Here is a 23,010-nt window from a genome sequence, read left to right as displayed (position 1 = left end):
ATCTCGACGACAGACGCTGTGTAAACCTTCAAAGCCGGCAAGACAGAAATACTATATTTATTTAAATATTCATATTTATCTAGTTCGATCCTGTCGGATAGGCATATAATTAAGATATTACTGTCACGAGGAACTGTTGTTGTGACGATATTTGTGTAAATTAACGTTCTTTTCTTAGGAATTTTGAGCCGGTTCCAGTTCTCTTATGCAAACTCAATCGTGATAACAATGGCGTTCCGCGGGGATATAAAGTTGCCGCTAATATGTCTAAATGCAAGGTACGATTTATTATTTGTTAAGTACAGGATCACGGTAATTTTTTAAATATTTTTATATCGAGAATCTACTTGCTTCTGTTTATTTGATAAAATAATGGTAGTTATATTTAAGTTCAAATATAATTGAGGCCGAAGGCGTCGCCGCTTGGAACCGGAAGGAGCATCCTGGCGGTTTGGTTATGAAATTTGCAATTCATGTCACATATCCGTTTTTATTTTATTTATTACGTCGTCTATAATTTTTTGCATCATTGAAATATACATATAATTCAATATTGTAAATATATTTTTGGTAAATGCCTAACGCGTGTGATAAATATAATTTGGATAATGATGCTCAAATATTTTCATAAAATGATAACAACGCAACTTCTTAAGGATCACATGATATTGTTGCGCCAACATTTATTACTTTCCATCAATGTGAAAGAACTCTAATGATAAGTGAACAAAATTTTTAAAAATGGGCGACACTCAAATTTTTTGTATTCTATTGTGACGTTAGATTTTTCTACTTGTGGTTGAAGTGCTATAAAATGTATATAAATGGAAAGAATTAGAAAAAGTTAAATGAAAGGAACAGGATGAAATTGAAAAGACGCGGAATAGAACCGGGAAAATGATGAAGATGTGTCCGCACTCATTATAGAGTAATGGCGCCGGTGGTGCCATCTACTGAAAACAAAAATGGTGGCCAACGATATGCCCTATCCCTGCCCTGGTTTGATGGCACGCCAAATGCCAGCGTTGTCTAGGCTCCTGTTTACTATGTATTTCCCGCGGACTGATATATCCAATTTCGATGTGAACGAGGGCCAACGTTTTGACGCGGCCGCGCCCACATTTCGTGTGAAATAAGTGTGGCTGTTTCTAACCAAACAGTACGTGATCCGAAATCCGTCGAATATTTCGCACAATTATAACCGCACTACTGTGAATCGTCATGTAATTTACCTTATGTAATGTTATTAATTGCGGACAGCCTGTCTGATCGAGGCGTATCAGTCCAAAGAGTATTTAACCCTTACTTTCATGCGGTTCGAAAGAGACATTGTTGCAACAATGGTACTTAAGGCATGTCAGAATTGTATTAATTCGTCACTCTATGTTTCTTGCCTTGCCCTGTTTTAATAGAAACATGTAGAACATTCTTCATAATGAGATTTACAATGATGATATTGTTTTTGGATATCTTCTTCTGTAATGATTTTCCTTGATTTATTGTCGCCAATATCTTATTAAGATCTCAATGGAATCTTGTATTCCAAAGATTTATTTGTGGCATTGTGTCTCTTCGTTACCTTGGCAACAGTACATTATTCTTCTGTTTGTTCATCGAACCTTGTTTTTATTACATAGAGATAACATTTATTAATTTAGATATAAGTATAATCTATGTCTTGCATAAGTCATAATTTGCAATCACTATATTATTATACTTTGTAATAGTTTGCTGTGTTGCTGCAGTTCATAATTAGATGAATGTGCTGATAAAAGAGCATCTGTATACTTCTGTTAATTTTAATTCTACAATGTACAGTATTATATTTTAAACTGCAGTTGTATTCTTAATATTTTAATGCTGTAAAGATCAATTACAAGTTGGCCTGTGGTTCGTTGCTTACAGTACACAAATTACTATACGAACCGGTTATGAGCGAACAATCGCAAACCATGGGGTTGGAAGCCGAAATGGCTGCGCCGTTGCATCTGCAACGCTTGGAGCGTAGCCTTAATGTTCAGCCCTTTCTGCATCAAATAAATGAATTGTTTCAAGATCGTGTCAGGTACAAGCTTATTATCATTACATATGAACCATATTGGCATAAAGTAGCACTATAGATTCTTTGAATTTCAGTGAGGATGATAAATCAGTCTCTTCAGACTCATCCGATGGATCAGAGGCTTATCTCAATGACGTACTCACAAGAAAAGAAGGTAGACTCCCATATCATTATTAAGACAAATTGAATAAGGACTGTTCTAAAAAGGTTGTAGCCTAACAGAGATGTATTCTTTAGAGGAGAGAATTGACAAACTACGTTTATACAATATGACAAACGTCGGAGAGGAACGTAGATGGTTGCAAGATATCCTCCTCGGCGATTCGTCAGACAGCTCTGCATCTGGTTCAGACACAGAAGATCCGGTAACGGAAGAGGACTTTCAAGACATGTTAAAGTTTCACATACTCCGTAAAAAATATCAGGGGCGGTTTTACCAAAAACCTGAGGTTCGATAATTTCACTTATCGAAGAATCCACAAGTCATTTAGAAAACGTGTAACTTTCTTGAACATTACAGAACATTCAGTATCAGTATTACGGTGCTGGGTTGCTGTCAAGTTATGACAGATTTCCTGAGCACCAGAAGCTTATTGTTGGGAACAAGAAGAAGAAGGAGAAGAAACCTGAGAAGAAGATCATGAAGATAAAGAAGGAAAAGGGTGGGCGACACAGAGGATCTGATGAGTATCACGTCAGTATTTTAAGAACATTATCAATGTCACTTTAACACATTCAAATTCTAAAACGCTTATTTTTCTTCAGGAACATGATTATCCTGACGACGACTGGGATCGGGCACCGAAGGACGATGAACTTGACGAAGCTGAATTGGAAGCCATGATGAGGCATCAACCTCGTGCTCGTGGCAGGAAGAAGCATAATAACAAAAGTCCTGAGGTGATGGCCATGAGAAGACGTAAAATCTGGATAATGATGTCCAAAAAGGAGCTCGGCAAGGTTCAGAGAGCCAAGACGAACAACCATAAGGAAATGTTAATAAGCTGTAAGAAAGTTGCACAGCACTGTATGAAATATTGGAGGCAGAAAGCCATGCAAGTAAGTATAAGTTACCCTTCATTTTTAACAATATATGAAAACCTTAAAATATTTTAAATTTTGAACTTTGCGTAATTATGATTATTAATCACTTGCAGTCTCAGAAAAATATGAAGGAAACAATATGGCGAGCTAAACGATTAACTCGAGAAATGCAATCTTACTGGAAACGATATGACAGGGTTGAAAGGGAGACGAGAAGAAGGCTGGAAAAGGAAGCGGAAGAGCAGCGCAAAATGGATGTGGAACTGATTGAGGTAGACACCATATCCGTTGTATCATTATTAGTATAGCTCTCTTGAATGTTTCTAAGGCTAATAAAAATTTGATTCAAGGCAAAACGTCAACAAAGAAAGCTGAATTTTCTTATAACGCAAACAGAGCTCTATGCCCACTTTATGTCACGAAAATTGGGCAAAGCGTCACCAGAAGAACAACTTAGGATTTTAAATCAGCTTGACGAAGAGAAAAATCCCAGATTAGTTGGAATCGATGACTACGATAGGTAGGTATCGTATTAAAGTTCTACTGTTTCGCTATCACAACTATTTGGTATTTGGATTTTAGCGAGACTATGAAACACAAAGCAAAGAAAAATGCTATTGAAGCTTTTGATAGTGAAAGAGCGCGTACAAGACAGTTTGACACTGCCGCAGCGGCTCAGGAACTGCGTTTGAGCGAAACACCAGAGACATTGGAGCATCCGCAGCCTTCAATTTTCAAAGGGAATCTCAAGGGCTATCAACTCAAGGGGATGAACTGGCTTGCAAATCTTTATGACCAGGTTGAGTTAATTGATCATTCAAAAATCCTCGCCTTTTTAGAATCTCTTTATACAGTATTATTGGTTTTTAGGGCATAAGCGGCATCCTGGCTGATGAAATGGGTCTGGGTAAAACTGTACAGTCTATAGCGTTTCTATGTCACGTGGCTGAAAGATATTGTAAGTACAAAATATGATACGACTTTATTTATTCAAGATGATTGTTTATTAATGATTCTTTTATAATTGCTCAGCTGTCTGGGGTCCATTTTTAATAATATCACCCGCATCCACTCTTCACAATTGGCAACAAGAGATGGCGCGTTTCGTACCGGATTTTAAAGTAGTTCCATACTGGGGGAATCCTCAGGAGCGCAAAATCTTGAGACAGTTCTGGGACACGAAGGATCTCCATACTAAGGAAGCTTCCTTCCACGTGGTGATTACCAGTTATCAGCTGGTCATTACTGATTATAAGTACTTCAATCGGATAAAGTGGCAATATATGATACTTGACGAAGCTCAGGCTATAAAGAGCACAAGCAGGTACATGCTTCCTTCCTTTTTATTAATTGTAATATTTCACTTAATATATCAACAAATATATAACTGAATTGTTCATATTTTAGTATGAGGTGGAAATTATTACTTGGATTTAGTTGTCGCAATAGATTGTTACTCAGTGGTACACCTATTCAAAACAGTATGGCTGAATTGTGGGCTTTACTACATTTTATAATGCCAACACTGTTTGATTCGCACGATGAATTCAATGAATGGTTTTCCAAAGATATTGAGAGCCATGCTGAGAATAAAACAGGAATTGATGAGAGTAAGTTTTGACTTACCCATCTAACTAACCTTGAATAAAACTTAAGGTAGTCTATTACGATAAAAAAAAAATTGTATTTTTGTTGCATCTTGCCTTCCTTAGAGCATCTATCCAGGTTACACATGATTCTGAAGCCATTTATGTTGCGAAGGATAAAAAAAGATGTAGAGAATGAACTCTCTGACAAGATCGAAGTGATGGTGTACTGTCCTTTGACAACTCGACAGAAATTATTATATTCCGGTGAGTAATGTATTTTATTAAAATAATTAACTTACGCTTCTTATAATTAATTTTACTTTGTAGCTCTAAAGAAAAAGATCCGGATAGAGGACTTGTTGCATTATACTGTGGGTGGTGGGGATACGACACCCAATGACAAAAATTTTACCTCAAATCTAATGAATCTAGTCATGCAATTCCGTAAGGTATAATTACATCTGATCTCAGAAACTTTTTCTACTGGCTAATTTTTTGTTATACAAACTTAACAAAATAATGAAATATGAATTAGGTCTGCAATCATCCTGAACTCTTCGAACGTCGAGACGCAAAGTCTCCACTTTTCATAAGAACAGAATACTACGAGATGCCACGACTTTTGTACAACGAGGGACTCCTGCACCTTTCATTACCATCTAAGGATCATCTTCTCTACAATAGATTCTTTGTCTTTGCCACAGAACATATACACAGATGTCTCCATCGTCGCGATGATGATTCTCTTGGTAGTTTCTTCTCCTTCTGCAGATTAATCGGCTTGTCTCCCATGGAGCTAAATAAGATCTTTGTTGCTGGGATATTATTCAGGTGTCTATAATTTCCAATCGACGATCCAGATTCATTTTGATTACTTAAGAGTCTTTAAATAATTATGTTATCTGTTTTTAGATTATGTCATGCGACATTTACCGAGAAGAGATTAAAGAAAAAATGTTATTGGGAGGATTGGTGGGTTAATGAAAGAGTGTCACCGCCTATTGATCTAATGTTATTACAAACTAGAAGAATCGAAGCAAATAGTACAGTGACTAATGATTTGATTTTCACGAAAAACATCGTAGAAGGTGAGGCTATCTACACTCATAGCACTCATACTATTTGTTCGATGCCGGAAACAGTAGCACACAGGATATTGCGCAGTAGCAAGCGCGCAGTCAATCAGCTGATCAAGGTCAGTTTAATAGATATTATAATACTTATCGTGTAGACTAGTCGGATTTTAAATAAATACATTTTTTATTTAACAGCGACCATTGCCAACTGTTAAAACAGAACAGGGTGAAGAACCCAAGATTCCTTTGCTTCCGGAACATCCTCACATACCTAGAGCACCCTCGATGCGGTATTGTCAACGTACAACAATTCCTGCATTTCTCTGCGATAACAATCCTAAGGTATATTTTTTATTCATTGACATTCCATGGTATGTCCTTGGAGATGATTCAGCACCGATTGTATACGCTTGTGTTACAGGTACAGGCGAGTCCTAGAAAATTATATGTGAGCAGCTCCGCAGCATCCTGTGGCTGGAGAAGACACGAGGAGTGCGGAGGACCTTTCGGTCAATGTGTACTCCGATACGGTTGTGAAAGAGCTGTCCAGCTTCCTAGTGAACATAGAATGTCATATTTGCGACCTGAGCAGGCGAATAACCTGACGTTCTCACACGACCCACCGGGAGGTCTCTCAGTATCCTCTCCTATAAATGGATGGTCTAACATAATTGTGCCAGGTAGATCCTTTGACTTAATGCATCTAATATATTTCCACTACCCCGGACGCCCACCAGGTTTTACTTGAGGCTGCTATTTCTATAGTCAATGGCGCCAGTAGATACGCAACTTAACTGTAATTCCTGTCACGATTAGGGCAATAGGCGTTACACTAGACGGGTTACGTAGTATGTATCTTTCACATAGTGATTCAAGGCTCCTTATCCACGATCCTCGTGGGACTCTTATGAAGCGACTCTGCTCTCCCACATGCTTATAATTAGAAATGACTACATCCAAACCTTGACTTACCTTTATCTTCTATAATCTTAACAGACAAGCAGACCCTCGTCACGGATGCAGGAAAACTCTCTGTCCTGGACAGCCTTCTACGTCGTCTCAAGGAGCAAGGGCACCGGGTCCTCATTTATTCACAGATGACCAAAATGATCGACCTGCTGGAGGTCAGTCTCCTTTGTTAAAAGGAACTTTGTATTTTAAGAAAAAAAATAATCATTGTAATTCTTATTCATTCTACTACTTACATAGGTACGCTTAAAAATTTGTTTTTCTCTTTACTTCAGGAATATATGTATCACAGAAAACATACGTTTATGAGACTGGATGGGTCATCCAAAATTTCTGATAGGAGGGACATGGTGGCCGATTTTCAAAAAAGGTCAGTATTCATATATTCTACTAGTGTGTTTAATTATTGGAGTATCGATACTCAGAATTATCGTGTGACGCGCTACTTTTAATCGGCGCCTGGTACACAGTGCTTTGTTATCGATATCTTTAACCGTAATACTAGAAGTTAATAACGTCTGATCGGATATCGATCATCCTGTAACCATAATCTGTTAGGTTTTACGTTTCTTGTTTATTACGCAACGAAAGTGGCTCATCGATACAATCTTTTATTGGAAGCCACATGAAAATATAATTTATTTATAAAACCGAGCAACAAGCTCAAGAGAAAATTTATTCGAAGATCAAACAGCATGAATGAACGAGGCATTCGTTCGTTAGGTCGTTCCATGCAATTTCACAATTTGCATAATTAATAGGAAATTCTTCCAATAACTATGCCCAAAAGTCTGGAACCATTATAGTCAATTCGTTAAGTACAGTCATATAGAAAAGTTCTATTTACCCTTCCAATCGATAAAATTCACCAGCAATAACATTCATATATTGTATATATAAATATAATAAACAGTATCTCTTTTTAATGAAATATTCGATAAATCACAGAATATCATTTTGCAAAAAGATTCAACAGAATCCTCAACTTTGCAGATTATAATGCATCAGGGAAGAGCAAGAGCGTAGGATCAGAAAAATTGTTAACATTACTTTGCAAAGATTTTACCATAGAAATCCCCTAAGTGCTGGCCAGCACCCCGAATTAATTTACATACAAAATACAGCCGGTCGTTGCTCGCAACTACAATCTACAGGACGTTCATGTTTCAGGGCGGACATATTTGTCTTTCTGCTAAGCACAAGAGCCGGTGGCCTGGGAATCAACCTTACGGCTGCTGACACGGTTGGTATTATATTTTTTAAGAGGCATAAGGCCCGTAATCGCAGTATGCTTTAATTTTACACTTTGTACTAGTGTATCGTCCTTAGCAGCGTCATTAGCTTTCCAAGTCAGAGGCGTCAGGCATTCCGGAATTCGTGGAATTGAAATTCAGAAGTGAACGGTACCTCGTTGCCAGTTAACTCTATTACACGCTTTCATTTTTTTCCTCTCTCTTCTTCTCTCTTTACTGTGCGTGTCCCTCTATTCCCTGAATCACAGCTGATTCAGCTAACGAAAGGTGAAAGAAAAGAATCCGTAAGAGTAATTGTGAAATTAATGACGTAGAATGGATCACAGTTAATTGCTCGGTGCTCGTTACTCTTGAAAAGGAACTCTCTCATTTATCAATAATATGATTTATCCGCATGAAGTACAATAAATCGTTACAATTATTCTTCCTGCAGAAGCAGCGTGAAATCCAGTGAGAGAAAAGCACGTCCAGATTTAAAGAATTCATTTTCAGACACGAGCAATAAGGATCACTGGGTGTCTCTGGCAATATATCCTCCGGAAGAGTCATCTAGGATCCCAAGGGTGGTGGTACACCCTGTAGATAAATTGAAGTACTCGCATTGCGAGGGAGATATCGCGAGGAAGTGGAGCGCATCGTCACAGTTCCATTCCCCAATATCCAATCCCTCTCATCGATCCAACAAATCTGATTTATTCGGCGACACGGCGTGCCTGGTCGCCTACTTATATCCCGTCCGGATCACGAACCATTTTATTTGCCGTGTTTACCCTGAGAAAACTTTTAGAAACATTCACGACCAAACTATTAAAATCCTCCCCTTCTGTCCCTTTCGACTGGTTGATAGCTCATTCTAAATATAGACCATGCACAGCATTATCATGCATCTTATTAATTTGTACTGTGGTCTGTACTCAGGTAATATTTTATGACAGCGATTGGAATCCCACGGTGGATCAGCAGGCTATGGACAGAGCACACAGACTTGGTCAAACGAAGCAGGTTACGGTCTACCGATTAATTTGCAAGGGCACCATCGAGGAGAGGATATTGCAGAGGGCACGTGAAAAAAGCGAGGTCAGGTTCCAGGATGGATAGATAACATTTAATAGAATTCGTAGCTATTAATGCGTAAGCCACTTTATCATTGCGTTACGCTATCGTTACAGATACAACGTATGGTAATAAGTGGTGGAAACTTTAAGCCGGATACTCTGAAGCCTAAGGAAGTGGTATCGCTCTTATTGGACGACGAGGAGATCGAAGCTAAATGTGAGCTGATAATCCAGTATGATAAATTCCTTAAGGACTTTTTCTCGCAGTTCTCCAGAAGAGTGCAATGGCATTGTGCAATCATGATAATTAGTACCAAATGAAAAGAACTTGGCGGAGATTCCAAAGGAGTGGAATGCATTTCCAGAGTGCCAAGTGGAAAGGAATGGCCTTCCACGTTCCTTGTTCAGCCATCTTTCGTTTTGCGTTTGTTGTTGTTCGTTGATTATAAAATCGCTAAGAGCCAGATCGAAATTAAATGGCGTTCCAGGACTGTGGAAAGTATAACTTGAATGTATCTGGGCCCTCTTACCTTTGGAGGGATTGTAAGGACTGTACGGATACCCAGTGCAATTACAATGGTGCTCGTTAGGTTATGCTAATCACCTAATAACGAATAATAACGAGTAACGAAACCGTACGCGTCCGTGTTCGTATTTCAGACAGCCAACGGAGCGAGGAGAGAAAGCAGCACATTGAGGAGACTCGGCTGGAGTCGAGCCTTCAGTATAAGGAGAGGGACCGGAAGAGGAAGCTAACCACGCTTCCGGTCAAGGTAAGACTCTGCCCCGTGGGCTTTAGGCTGGATACGTTTTTGGATGGCAAGTATCGCTTGTTCAGAGATTTTAATTCTTTTCTATACGAAGGTTGAGGCTAAGCGACCTTGTCTGGAGGATAACCTCGGTGAGGATGTTCCTGAACTTTCACAGAGTAATGTTCTTCCTAGCAAGGCTACAACGAATCAGGTTCAGCATGATGTTCTGGATGACAGTGCGCCAGCCAGTCCTGCTAGGTCCGAGGTACGCGGGTTGTCTGAAGACTTTGAATAGCGACACAAGACTAGCGTTGATTAATTTCTATATTATTTTATGATTCTCTGTTTTCATCAGGACGAGACTAGCAACGAGGGTCTCGTTGTAGACGTGGATGGTCCCGTACCAACTCCTGGTGATACAAAATCCTCAAGAATTGCACAATTTGGAGAACCTCCAAAGGTCGCGAAGCTAGGTCATTTCACATTTGGCCCAGGAGGTGGGGTGAGGATGAGACCTAGTATTCGAGGAAGCAGTAAGCGAGGAAGACCCAGAGGTTCCAGAAGAGGTGGTCCCATAGGTGGCAAAGGTCGAGGCTTACACTTACTTCATCCACCATCCAAAGGGACAGCTTCCCCAGGTCCACCATCTCCATCCTCGGTCAGTGATCCGCAGTCCTCCCCACAGGGTAAGTCGTTAAAAAATACAAAATCCCAAAACAACCAAGTCCAACATATCAGACGTATTTATTCATTGAAATAAACACTATATGCGTACATGACTGTGCATCGACTGTAGAGATGATCGAGGAGGCTTGTAGTGTATAATGGAGTCGGGGAGGGTGACGGGGGGTCGGCAGGATTGCATTCGACTTATTCGATGCTACAATCAATACCCCCTTAATCCCCAATCCCCAGTGTGACGCAGGCGACCCCTCAGCACTTGCCAGGTTCTCATGGGGGTTCGCGAAGTGAGCGCCGTCTGGAGCCATAGCCATCCTGATTGGCAGGGAGTCCAATACACAATATATCCTACACTCCTGAAAATTCCCTGGCGAGCACACATGTGCCCTCGCGAAAAGTAGGGAACCCTCCCCACATCCCTATTCCCCAGTGCCAATGTGTTTCACCATGTACAGTCTATGAGTCACACTTCCAGGATGACCTAATCACCTATCTACGCCTTAACCTGGACCATTTCCTCGAGTTACTCTCCTCCTGCGAGATGAGCACCTCACTGGACACCGGATGGATGCTGGACTGTTAGCCTGCTAAGTGTAACGCGACAAGAATCGAGTCCTCTGCCTATATCTATATATATATATATATATATATATATATATATATATATATATATATATATATATATATATATATAGACACACATCGGGTGCTGGAACTGCACAGCAATATCATTCTGCGCTCGGAGCGGCGAAGAAGCAGGAGCTCCGGTTATGTGTGACGCGCGAGACGTAGATGAGTGCTGAGGTAGAGGAGACACGCGAAGGGGTCCCCGGCCGTCAGCGTGCGGCGGGAGCACGCACGGATAAGCAGGTGCGGAGCGAAGCTGCTGGCAGCTGCGATCGATGCTCTTAGCTTTTTGGAACTCTTGGCCACTTCTCGCGGTTATCTTTTATGCAGGAGAAGTCGCACCAGAATCGGACAGGAGGCGAATGAGGCGAATGAGGCGCGTGCCCGTCGGCCTGATCCTCGTGCGCGTAAAAGGAACCTTACCTTCTTCTCTCTCTGTATCGTTTTTCCACTTTGTGTCGGCCTGCTGTAACACAATGTGCCACGCTACATTCTGCAGGCTTTGGTATAGATATTAACTTTCCTATCGCTGGGACTCATCTTACTATGGACAATTTTACGGTCCAGAAAATCCTACGCGTTCCATACAGTATGGAATTTTGTTGAGGTGTTTCGTTCCCATTTTTTGTGTGTTTCATGCGCGTTTGAGCAATTTTCAATGCACAGAGACGCCAATGGCGCGTGCCGCGAGGACTTTATTTTTCGTAGGAGGTACTTTAATCTTTGGAATTTTTTATACTTGAAATTTAATATTATTCTACGTTTTTATGAATATCGTATCGAGTTTTGAATATCTAAACTATATGGCACACCCTGTACAAGGTGTAAGGGAATATTTCTGTACTTTAATACTTGGGAATTGATGAAACTACCTTAATTTACCAGTCAAGTGTTTACCATAAATCCGAATTTGAGCCTGTATTTAATTAACGCATAACTCGCCGGAGACGTAGAGAGAGAGAGAGAGAGAGAGAGAGAGAGAGAGAGAGAGAGAGAGAGAGAGGGAGGAATAGAGATTCCCGTTTGATTCCACTTGGAATTCCCTCTTACACGAGTACACGAACTCTTTGATGAAAATCAAGTTTGGATTCCGTAGGCTCTCTCTTTACCTATCAAACGGTACTTCGGCTCCGCGGATGAGGTTATACTTTAAAAGGTGGATTGATTACGAGAGACGTATGCTGAATACCAAGTGCTATGCTGCGCCAGAGGAACCTGATTCGAGTCGAGTAGGTAAAAGGTGGAAGGTGACGAGGTCTAAGGTCTCCTACAGGATACAGCAGTACATATTGATATTCCATGTGTGTCGTTACGGACATCGAAGCTTCGCATTGAACGTGTACTGTACTATAGCAAATTTCTGGGGGAAATGTTACAGGAAGACCAGGAGGATCTGGACCAGCAGACGGCGATGGTCCAAGTACAGTGGGTCCCCCCCTGGGTCCACTAGGATCACTGGGACCACTTCCAGGACGCGGCGGAGCACCTGCGATACGCAGAGGGCCAGGACGACCACGACTCCGACCCACGGGACCTGGAAATCAAGGCTATCGTGGACCTGGACACAACCCTAAGAAGGTCCAGAGACCTTTGCCGGTTCCCATTAGATCACATCATCAGATCCCCGCAGCTTCCGGGAAGGGCCTAACGGCTCAGTCGACCGCTGCATCAGCTGCACCTTCGTCACTTCCATCCTCATCCTCTTCGACCTCGTCCTCGTCCTCCCAGAACTCTGAGTCAAGACCCTTTGGATTTTACACGCAACAGACGCCACCGCGAGGTTCCTAAGAGAGGACCCAGTGCGGACTCCAATTTTGTGAGTCCCGATGCAATCCACTATTCTTTCTCTTGATGTTTTTGTTGTTATTATTATTATTGATAATCCCAATTATTTAAGACGGTCGCAATGGACCCCTTTCTGGGAGCGGGATAAATGTCTTTTTTTTTACAAGAATCCCAAGGAATATTATGCTGAAAGAGAACAAAGAGAAATAGATGTTATTGTGTCCATAGAGGTTACGTAAACCTTTTCTTCCTCTTTCGTCCGCTGGAAAATCGACACCAACTCGATCTACGTCATGAGATCAACGCGATTTTATTTTAGAGATTTGGAAAATCTTCGATTCTCCCCTTTCCTTTCCCCTTCGACGCATCACCCAGTTGCCAACTCTCTCTCTCTCTCTCTCTTTCTCCTGCTGTCTCCCAACTTCACGGCATTTTTTTTACTGCACGCACGTGGCAAAAAGGCAGAATGAGTCTGCGGACGATATCCGGAAATCAGAAGATAGGATGATAGATAAAAGAAATTAAGTATATACATAGGTATAAATATATATATATATATATACATATATATTTGAATATATATATAGTATAAAATTAAGTGATTTTCTCCAACACGTACAAAACGACTCGATACGCCGTTTCTACGCTTAGCGATATTTCTGTAAGTGGAAGGAAAAAGAAAAACTTGTCCGTTATTTTGTATTGCACGATAGAAGAAAGAAAATGTAATAAACGAGATAAATGAGTGAATCAATAACGAAGAAAAAAAAAAGAAGAAGAAGAAGAGGGAGATAAATACGAATCTATTAATAAGAAGAAATAATGAATAGCGGTGACGCTCTATCAATTTGTAGAAGAATGGTATTTATTATAAATAAATAGACGCCAGACTTGGATATCCAAGAAAATCAAAAATCTTATTGTATTGATGTTATTGGAAAAAACAAAAAAAAACCATGGAAATCCCATCTACCTATGCCCATTGGACAGCAGGACTTTTTTTCTGAAACTCCATAAATTGACACAAATACTACATGCAAGTAGCAGAATACTAAGGCTAGCAGCGAGCAGGAGGAGGATGTACCTTGAAACATAATCAGCTTGGTCATCGGCCGATCGACATACGCGGCATAACAAGCAATTTATACACTGGCACTCTTCTGGGAATATCCTCCATTAATTTTACGAGTCCGTTTGAGTCTCTCCCACTACACATCTCCACATGTCTCTCGTTCAAAGAGATAAATATGTAGTACGTACCATATACTGTGGCCCGCATACGTAACTATACGTGCTCGCGAATAAATATTCGAGAAGTTGGTAGCATTGAGCGGTTTTTATCACATTTTAATGTCACAAGTACCTCAGCCGCGGTACTGCTGCTAAATTACACCCTCGCTCTTTTGATCAGTCGGACATTATGGATAGGGACTTTTCTATTCTTTCTTATTAGAGAATCAGCTACCGTAGAGACCTTACTTAACGATCATTGCCGTCCTTAGCATCGACTCCGCCTACCCTCTGCTTATCCCCTACTGGGAACCACTTAAAGTCTCCTTGTATGGGGAATTGCATGCTTCCTTGGGGGCCAAAGAGAATCTTAAGGCGTCCAAAGAGACGCCATGGCTGGAACGACAGATAGTTTGGATTCTTCCTGTAAAGCGGTTACTCCGGTGGTTCGAGGATGACTGGGAAAGTCATTTTACCAAAATTTGATAATTACATTTTACTTAATAAATTTGGACTTCGTCTACTTGGCCTTTGGCCCATACCCGAGGACTCGGCTAAGTGGAAGTTCACCCTGAAGAAGCTTCACGTCTCGCTCGTGTACGTCTTGCTGCTCAGTCTACTGGTGCCCCAGCTCTTGGATCTTTATATTCTGTGGGGCGATGTCGATGCAAATGTGGAAAATCTTTGCACCAGCCTCACGACTTTCACTGTTCTTGCCAAATTGACGAATATCGTTGCCTCGCGAGGAGTATTTCAGGTATAGATAAATTGACTGTATTTCCCAAAAGGATGTCTTGTCATTCAATTATTTTGATGTGATTTTTTTTTTTACAATTAGAAATCCTTGGCCACCATGAAAGAAAATTGGGACACCATCATGCGGCACGACAATTGTCCCGAGGAGAGGGAAATTCTTTTAAAGATGTCAAAAGTGGGATTCGTCTTTACAAGGAATTACTGTATAATTATGTACATCACTGCAGGAATGTATTTTTTGAGGCCTCTCGTTGTTGGCTCAGGGACAAAAAGTCCTCACGTTAAGGAGTATCCATTTTGTGCCTGGTACTACTACGATCAATTTTCAAATCTCACCTATGGTATATTTTATTTCTCTCAGGTAAGTTATCTAATGGTTATACACAGAATTATAATTACGTGATATCTTAGTGTGGTTGACTCGTAAAATTTTCTTTAAAAATTCTTATCTCTTCAGTCACAATCATTAAGTTACTTTGTACTTTCTAATATTTCGTATTTAGGTAATAATAGGTTTCTTCTGTGGCACCGGAAATTTTACATTGGACAGTCTGTGCTTGGTAATGGTCTACCACGCGTGTGCACAACTTCGTATACTTCAAAAGCAAATAAGTCAGCTGACCAATGATGGCTCGGATGATATCTTGATCGTCGAAAGGGTTCGTCAGTTGGTGAAGCTTCATAAGAAAAATATAGAGTGCGTAAATGTAACCCGCAAGTGAGATTTAAATTACTCGATATTCTATTACCAATTAAAGAAATGTCAAATTGAAGGAATGCCCGCAACCTGGAGGCCGTCTTCAGTGGTGCGAGTGCCCAGCAGCTGCTCGTAAGCTGCGTCATCATCTGCGTGATTGGACTCAAGCTGATCGTGGTGAGCACTGAGCACAGTAGATTGGAGCGGACCCGACTAGAGAGGAACTATTCTATTGAATTTCACGGATTTGGCCAGCACCCATGAAGAACCCTGTGCAATCGACTATTTAGAAGAAAAAAAAGTAACAGCCTTTGAAATTCCGTAATCCAAAAGTAAACAAAAGATAAGATCGAAAATGGGACAAAAAATCAAAGTTCACACCTTAGTCGATTCACCTTACAGTCGCTGCAAGCTCTTTTTCCTTAACTAGAGAAATTTTCCAAAATCCCAAAATCAATATTGTATCTTTTTTTTTGTCCAGTCTCTGAATGATGCCTTCCAGTTAATAATGTACGTGGCATACATGCAGCTGGTGATCTTCCAAATTTACTTATACTGCAGTCCCGGCGATGAACTGATCAATCAGGTGAGAATTAAAAAGAATTCCTCACCTCCACAATGTGAACAACATTGTAAGTACGTATGAGACCCTTTAATCGCTTTACCTGATCCACTTAAAAAAAAACTATAGAAACAAGAGCTCGTGCACTCTAATCGAAAATCATATAAGTCTCGCCTGAGTAATATGATATTACCTGCACTTAACAAAGTGCACACAGTACACAGGTAACTGGGATGCTCTCTCGTCGAGGTGACTAATTGTCGAGAAACGGGTCCGAGGAGAGCCGCGTTGCACCTGCTCCTTCAAGATACAGCTATACCTTCGACCTACCGAGTCAACCTACAAGCCTACACATGCCGTGCCTACCTGTCCTCTTGGCACGTATGAAAGGCCGCTGAAATTCACACTATCAGGATCGTATATGGAAGCAGCAGAGCACGAGTGAAACTTTGTATTGACGAAAGATCCCAGGAAAAAAAAAGAGAAATATGAATCATACAGGAAGGATTCAGAGAGATTATTTTTAAATAAATAAAATATTGTAAAAGAATGTACGACTCGATTTGAACGCTGTTCAGTTTTATTTCTTGCGGTAAGTAGGCACGCGCGCGTTATAAAGAGCGGCGGAATTAGTGCGACTCCCGTTGAGGAGTCGGAAAGGTATAATTGCGAGCGAGGCTTTCGCGCGGTCGAGAGTTTAGCGTTGCGGAACCACGCGGAACCACGTGGAACGTTACTGGAGGTACACAAATAGTAAAGGGAGTGAATGCGAACGGGAAGAGAGGACGAGAGAGAGGGAAGAAAAGAGAAAGAAAGAACAAAAAAATAATGCGCACACGTGTCGAGAATAAGAATGAGGGAATGCAAGTAATACTGTATAAGTAATGATCTACATCTACGATGAATATGGCAAATGCGTATCTGTATAGATATACACATATAGACACGAGTAAAGTGTACGTATGACTACGCGTATTTTCATATGTGAATGTGGGCACACGTGTCCAAGTATCCGAAGCGAAGCTCCACGTGGTGGAATGAAAAGATTGTCTTCCTCGAATTCCATATTCCAACGTACATGTACTGTATGCTAGGATGGTTTCTGGAGTATCCAGTGAATGCTTATAAAAATTCCTCAGAATTGGAATACCGTAAAGTCAAAAAAAAATTACTTCTCTGTAACGCAAAGACGAATCTTGTAAAATTTCTATTAGTTTTGGAAGGTAGTGTACACCCGGATAACGACGAGGACAAGTGATTACGATAATAATAATGATAAAAGTAGGTAATACCTGTAAGAATTTCCAAGACAGGAAGTTAATAGCTGTATTAGGGATAGCGAAGATTAGTGACCTGTAACAGGGGGAGAAAGAGAGAGAGAGAGAGAGAGAGAGGGGGAAAGAGCCCAATTACGGTAATTACAATTAAGGAGTAATACGGTGCGCGTCGCGCGTGTTCCCGTCCTCTCGACGTAGAGCGACGCCGAGCGTCGTTCAATTATTGCCTGCGGATCAGGACACCAGCGTCTACGTATTCTCTTCTGTTCTCTGTATCGGCTGACACAACGTGTAAATTAAAGCTTTTCATTTCGGCAGCGCGCGAATGTAAGTGGCGTCGCGACGGACGTCGATGCGTTGCGGAATAAGCCAAGTGAAACGATAAATCTCCATTTTACTTAAGGAAGAGGTGAGCGTCGTTTCACTTGGCTCCTGTTTTCGAATCAAGGAAATCGCTGTAGTTCGGCTGCGGATGTCATTTCCGGTCATACTCTTATATACTTATATTTATACAATTTCGTACTATACATATATATTATATAGGTACCATTTATATGTATCGTCTATCGAAAACTATTTCAGGCATTCATTTTTATTTTCATTTTTGAAAAATTGCCTGCAAAATTGTTGAATATTTTATGAAATTTTTCTGAGCTAGTGATTATATACTGTGCACATAATGTATATGTTTATTTATTAGATTCATATATGTTTGTATATATATATATATATATACGCATATGTACGCATAACGTTAGACGCGCGGCATAACATTACGCACTATTCGACGGGAGGAGGAAACGCAATGCGGAATCGTTGACGCGTGTCTTTCGTGCTGGACGGCACGCACTGTTACGCATTTTATTTATATTTTTCATGTATACTTTGAGCGGATTATTTTTCCTCCTGTTTCCTGCCCCGCTTGCGCTTTTGGATGCGTTTCGGTTACATATCTATATAGGTGTTCATATGAAACCGGTAATGCGAGATTCTGTTTTAAAGAAGACTGATCGCTTGCCTTCCGATCGATTTGATTCGATTATCGGGTACGAGTTCTAACTTACGTTTTTTTTTTTCTCTTTACAGAGTATGGAAATTGGCAGAGCCGCCTATATGGCGTCTTGGACAAATTTTCCAAAATATGCCACGCACTCTTTACTCATGATGACTATCAGAGCACAGAGGCCACTCAGAATCACTGCTGGAAGATTTTACGTCATGTCCATACCAAATTTTACTTCTGTGAGTCGAGATTGGAATGAATTTTATAATTTTGTGGATTTAAAAAATTATCTTTCATATAATTATTTTTTGTTTGTAGATTCTCAAAACTTCTGCCTCGTACTTATCCGTTCTACGTGTATTGTACGATTGATAAACAGTAAACAAATATCTAATTGCACGGACACGTGCTGAATCTGTGTGAAAGAAATTAGTCGAAGTAATAATCGTTAAATGGAAGTACGAGCACTGTGTGAAAAATGGATAAAATTGGAATAAAATTGGAAAGTATCCAAAGCAATATTCAAAATTGGAGTATTCAAAGTGTCTATAGTTATTGAACTGTGAGGTTAACAGTTTGGAGACGTAAAGAAATTTAGACAGATACAAGGACCGAATCTTCTGCAACCCCGTCGTCTAAGGTCGACGTCGGCGTCGGCGTCGGGGACTCACCGAGCGTACTTCCTGCGGTGACCGGAAGTCGCGAGTCAGAGGCTCGGCTCTACCTAGCGTTACGCTTCCTTACGCGTATCTACCGTCTCGGTGGCAGTTTGCCACAAGTCTAACTTGCCTGCACCAGGTAGAAGAGACGCCTTCTTCTCCAGAGCATACACCGCAACATTTTCAAGGATACCTTAAATGAGTTCATTTTCTTTTAAAGCATACGACCACTTGGATTCATTAGTGAATAATAATTAATCTTCAGACTTTTCAATCCAAAGAGACAACGAGACTCCTAATGAAATGTAATTCTGTGTTAAAATTCTGTCTGTAGATTAATTCAGCAATAACGTCAAACAGGAAGTGGCTATATTGCAGTCGAGAAACGGATGAATATCGATCGGAGCAGAAAAGATAATACGATCGAAAGGAAAGTAAGAATATTTCGAGGTAGTCCCCGATCGCCATAAGAATTGGATTGTTGGTCCCGGTAGGTGCGGAACCCTCAGGATAGTTGCACCCCGACAGGAAGCCTAATTCCCATCTTCCGGCGTGCATGCATAGACATAAGGTGGAGAAGGTAAGAAGGTGGAAGGTGGATAGGACGTCATCGACTTAATGAGCCGACTCTCTTCCTCCTAAACTCACGGCTTCCGCCCTTTATACGATTTCGGCAGAGTCCAGCGATCTTATCGGCGCTTCCTTCGTGGCTACAGGCGGATTCAGTGCCAGCGGGACGGAGGGATGTGAGTCCCAGTGAGCAGGGCGGATTGAGTTTCCACGCGTGAGGCCCCGGCCTCAGGCCCAGGAGCCTCGCGGAAAGAGGTCCAGAAGATTTTGAAGAAGTGGGGACGCACGGCGCGTGGCAATGTTCTTCCATCGTCGCCAGATGTTCCTGGAGGAGCATGGCAGCTGGCCCCTCCGTGAGGCCCTTCTTTGCTTTTCCTCCTGAGGAACTTTTCCTCAAGCGGGCAGGTACCTGGAGGAGGCAGTTACACCCGGGGCTGCCAAGCGAGAAAATCCTAATGGCCCGTACAGACTCTTCCATTTCGAATTTTCGATTTACATCTGTTCGCCAAGCAGATCATTTCCTTTGCAAATCGTTCGGCAGTCTATGAGTACTTCACTTGTATTTTCATTAAGCGACACAACAAGAAAAAGCTATTAGCAAGGAATCGTAGAAAGAACGACCTAATCGTTACATAAATTTACCAAGACTTTCCCATCTTTGCACGACAGTGAATATAGTTTTGAAATTCCTGTACAGCATGAATTCTCACAAGATCCGCGATACGATTACAGGAGCCGTTATAGTAGCATGTAATTCTTTGGCGCCATAAAAATTAATCGTAAGACATTGAATTTTTTTATCTCCCTTGCCGCCATGCCGTGAAGACTCGCTGTAGGATATAAAATTATCATATTCCACGGCTAAAGTACAGAAGGTAGCCATATCATTGATGCGAGTTTCACATGGAATTATGTACGTGCTACGTGAGTAAGTGCAGTTTGTGCATATGGTGGAAACGTTCATGAGATACTTCCTTTTCCGCAAAATGCCACGAACGTTAAAAATATCCACTAAGTAGAATTCGTAACAGGAGCGAAAACTTGGGCAGCTGGTCCATACCTTAAAGGAGGCAGGATGACCGGAGCTGACGTCCCGACGCTCTGCCGACGCTCTGTAGAGGAGACGCGTGGCTGATCTCTGCGGTATCGAATGAACAGCACGGACAGCTGCACCGACGGTAAGATTCTTCTTTCTGCTCCTTTCCCCTAAACCCTCTTCTGTGTCTTTACCTCCCCCCCCCCTCTCTCTCTCTCTCTCGCTGTTGCCTAAAGATATTTTTTATATTTTCAGAAGAAATATAAAATCCCTCAAAACTTCCTACACCCATACCACCTGACGTCTGATGCTACGTAGATGGGAAAATGAAGATTGTAGAAAAAATCCAAAAATTAAAATTCATGAACAGGTAGAGATGCAGGACTATGGTGCACCAGTGTACTGGCAGACTGTGCACCGAAAGCGTTAATGTCCTAATGAGCGCACTGGGCCATTAGTATTAATCAGTATGGTATTGTGAGTAAGCAAGCATGACTGTCGCCATAAAACCGAGTGTAATGGGATCCCCTGGAATCGTTATTAATGCTGCTGTTATTTAACTACGTTCGCGTCATACAGTTAAATATATTATATACCGTATGGAGTAGAGGAGATCCATGCTGTAGGTAGAATATGAAATAATCAGATGAGTATAAAATTTCAATTAAACCTTCTCACAACGAATATTAACTCCTTCTGGCGGTATTTATGAAAAGACGTCTTTTACCTTGCAGGCTGACTATAACTGAAACGTCCTGCAAAGCTGTAGAGTCGTTAAGGATCCCCCAAGGGGCTCGGATGCATCTGCTGCCATCCTCGTAGAATCTCGCGAATATAATGCAGATAAAGTTGAGATGTTTACAGAAGAACGAAACCTTGGACAAACAGGGAGTAACGGATAAGAAGAGCAGGCTGCACCTGGCCCGTGTGGGTTAGCATATAACCGAGGAGTAGTAGGCAGCATTATCAAGGAATAAGTAAGGGAACAATAGTACCACCATAGTGACCCGGAATACTAGATCAGCAAAAGGTGCGTGCACCAGAATGGTTTTCCAGTGGCACGTGCCTTGAATTGTTGGAGAGATGGCAGATGTGCGTGGAACTATGCGCATGGAAAAGAGATGCAGGTTTCCATAACCTGGAGGATACGCGACGGCCTGACACCACGGGCAAGTGGTTGGAGCTAGAGAACCTAACCCAACTTATTCAGAATCGGAATTAAGGAGTGGGTCCTCGTACTTCCTGTACCCTTACTTTTATTGTACGCATAGATATTCTGGGATTCTATATGATTGCTGTACTTTTAATTTACAATAGATGCCCTGTCCTTTCCTGAAGGACGCAGTTTCCTCTGTCAGGATGTAACAGGACGCCACTAGGAAGGAAGTTACCCACCCGGGGCGGAGTATCCTTCCTCGATGTGTCCTGCAAACAGGCAGCTGTTCGTGATTTGAGCACGTGCTACCACCGACTATGTAGTATTGCATACCAACCTACTATGCCTGCTTGGTAGGGCGACTGAAAACTGGCACCAAAGTGAAGTGTGAGTATGGGGCAGGGGTGCCTTTCATGTGTGTATATAGATAGGTAGGACTGTCACCTATGGCTTACTAAGGTACATGTATGTTGGTAGGACACTCCGGTGTTTCTGGGGAAGGGAGGAAGGAAAGGAGGGACAAAGGATCACTCGGGGAAACCTGTATGCCTCAGGAACCCTCATTTTATATGGATATCACTGGATAGGAGTACCTACCATCCGGGATTGGTTACAGAGTCTTGGATCGATTGCAGATTCCAAGGTTATAATGCTGAATCATTATAAAACACTCTTTAGTCAAAGACCAGTTTGCGCTGACAATGAGATGCATAGAATTTTCTTTTACATGGCAAATAATGTATCTTGCTAGAGAGAGGATGGCAATCTGTAGTGTGGATGGAAATTGGTGCTCCACTTACTGGGTGAGGTTAGGTCGCCTCTTTGGCAAGGAACTGAACAAGGAGGCGGATGGAAAGATGTTAGGATTTTCCGGTCGAGTGGTCCTGCTCGCCGGGAACAATCTGTCGCGCAGAAGACGCTTCAGGATGCCGATACGAGGGCTAGGAAAGCGATCCGCAGGACAGAAGGCACGTGCCTCCCAGTCACAAAGACAGCATCCGCGGACCGAGCCATCTGTTGCTCCGTCGACATTTTTATTCGTAAAAGATGCTGCCGCAGCCGCCGTTTAGGCGATACCCCTAATTAAGCGACCGGCTGCCACCACCGGAGAACAGTTGCCACTTTTAACGCGGATTGCCTCGCTAACGCGCCGCTTAACATCTCGTCATCC

General features: G+C 41.6%; 2 protein-coding genes across 14 annotated transcripts; both read left to right on the top strand.

The window, feature by feature from the left end:
* Nucleotides 1-79: 79 nt before the first annotated feature.
* Nucleotides 80-13,808, top strand: LOC107272061 (putative DNA helicase Ino80). Of its 6 annotated transcripts, XM_025089331.1 has the most exons (28): nucleotides 940-1,159; nucleotides 1,728-1,812; nucleotides 1,906-2,065; nucleotides 2,137-2,216; nucleotides 2,300-2,511; nucleotides 2,583-2,756; nucleotides 2,828-3,121; nucleotides 3,220-3,378; nucleotides 3,457-3,626; nucleotides 3,689-3,905; nucleotides 3,977-4,064; nucleotides 4,139-4,430; nucleotides 4,514-4,716; nucleotides 4,819-4,959; nucleotides 5,023-5,144; nucleotides 5,231-5,526; nucleotides 5,608-5,890; nucleotides 5,967-6,113; nucleotides 6,193-6,451; nucleotides 6,768-6,895; nucleotides 7,016-7,110; nucleotides 7,911-7,983; nucleotides 8,912-9,070; nucleotides 9,163-9,265; nucleotides 9,709-9,821; nucleotides 9,913-10,065; nucleotides 10,156-10,486; nucleotides 12,487-13,808. In XM_025089331.1, the coding sequence occupies exons 3-28, from the start codon at nucleotides 1,932-1,934 to the stop codon at nucleotides 12,894-12,896; spliced, it is 4,836 nt and encodes a 1,611-aa protein (XP_024945099.1). In that variant the 5' UTR covers nucleotides 940-1,159; nucleotides 1,728-1,812; nucleotides 1,906-1,931; the 3' UTR covers nucleotides 12,897-13,808. The 6 variants fall into 6 exon arrangements, with proteins under 6 accessions (XP_015604273.1, XP_024945099.1, XP_015604276.1 ...); XM_015748787.2 differs by lacking the exons at nucleotides 940-1,159; nucleotides 1,728-1,812 and adding an exon at nucleotides 80-278; XM_015748790.2 differs by lacking the exon at nucleotides 1,728-1,812.
* A 364-nt stretch (nucleotides 13,809-14,172) lies between these two features.
* Nucleotides 14,173-20,384, top strand: LOC107272058 (odorant receptor 9a). Of its 8 annotated transcripts, none has more exons than XM_015748782.2 (9): nucleotides 14,176-14,880; nucleotides 14,962-15,240; nucleotides 15,383-15,576; nucleotides 15,654-15,753; nucleotides 16,058-16,162; nucleotides 18,502-18,657; nucleotides 18,737-19,216; nucleotides 19,412-19,657; nucleotides 19,755-20,384. In XM_015748782.2, the coding sequence occupies exons 1-7, from the start codon at nucleotides 14,578-14,580 to the stop codon at nucleotides 18,788-18,790; spliced, it is 1,191 nt and encodes a 396-aa protein (XP_015604268.1). In that variant the 5' UTR covers nucleotides 14,176-14,577; the 3' UTR covers nucleotides 18,791-19,216; nucleotides 19,412-19,657; nucleotides 19,755-20,384. The 8 variants fall into 8 exon arrangements, with proteins under 8 accessions (XP_015604269.1, XP_024945100.1, XP_024945101.1 ...); XM_015748781.2 differs by having other exon boundaries at nucleotides 18,737-19,320; XM_015748783.2 differs by lacking the exons at nucleotides 18,502-18,657; nucleotides 18,737-19,216; nucleotides 19,412-19,657; nucleotides 19,755-20,384 and adding an exon at nucleotides 16,347-16,688 and having other exon boundaries at nucleotides 14,173-14,880; nucleotides 16,058-16,208.
* The last annotated feature ends 2,626 nt before the right edge of the window (nucleotides 20,385-23,010 follow it).

Source organism: Cephus cinctus, unplaced genomic scaffold, assembly GCF_000341935.2.
Source record: "Cephus cinctus unplaced genomic scaffold, Ccin1 Ccin1_scaffold1102, whole genome shotgun sequence".
Lineage (NCBI taxonomy): Eukaryota > Metazoa > Arthropoda > Insecta > Hymenoptera > Cephidae > Cephus > Cephus cinctus.
The sequence above is the reverse complement of the archived record's forward strand: the minus strand, read 5'-3'. Positions and strand labels throughout refer to the sequence as shown.

Coding starts and splice junctions, on each gene's coding strand:
- LOC107272061 (XM_015748786.2), top strand. CDS start 1,241: ATGTTATTAATTGCGGACAGCCTGTCTGATCGAGGCGTATCAGTCCAA. Junction 5,891..5,966: donor CAGTCAATCAGCTGATCAAG/GTCAGTTTAATA, acceptor TTTATTTAACAG/CGACCATTGCCAACTGTTAA. Junction 9,266..9,708: donor CGAGGAGATCGAAGCTAAAT/GTGAGCTGATAA, acceptor TTCGTATTTCAG/ACAGCCAACGGAGCGAGGAG.
- LOC107272058 (XM_015748782.2), top strand. CDS start 14,578: ATGACTGGGAAAGTCATTTTACCAAAATTTGATAATTACATTTTACTT. Junction 15,241..15,382: donor GTATATTTTATTTCTCTCAG/GTAAGTTATCTA, acceptor TTTCGTATTTAG/GTAATAATAGGTTTCTTCTG. Junction 16,163..18,501: donor GCGATGAACTGATCAATCAG/GTGAGAATTAAA, acceptor TTCTCTTTACAG/AGTATGGAAATTGGCAGAGC.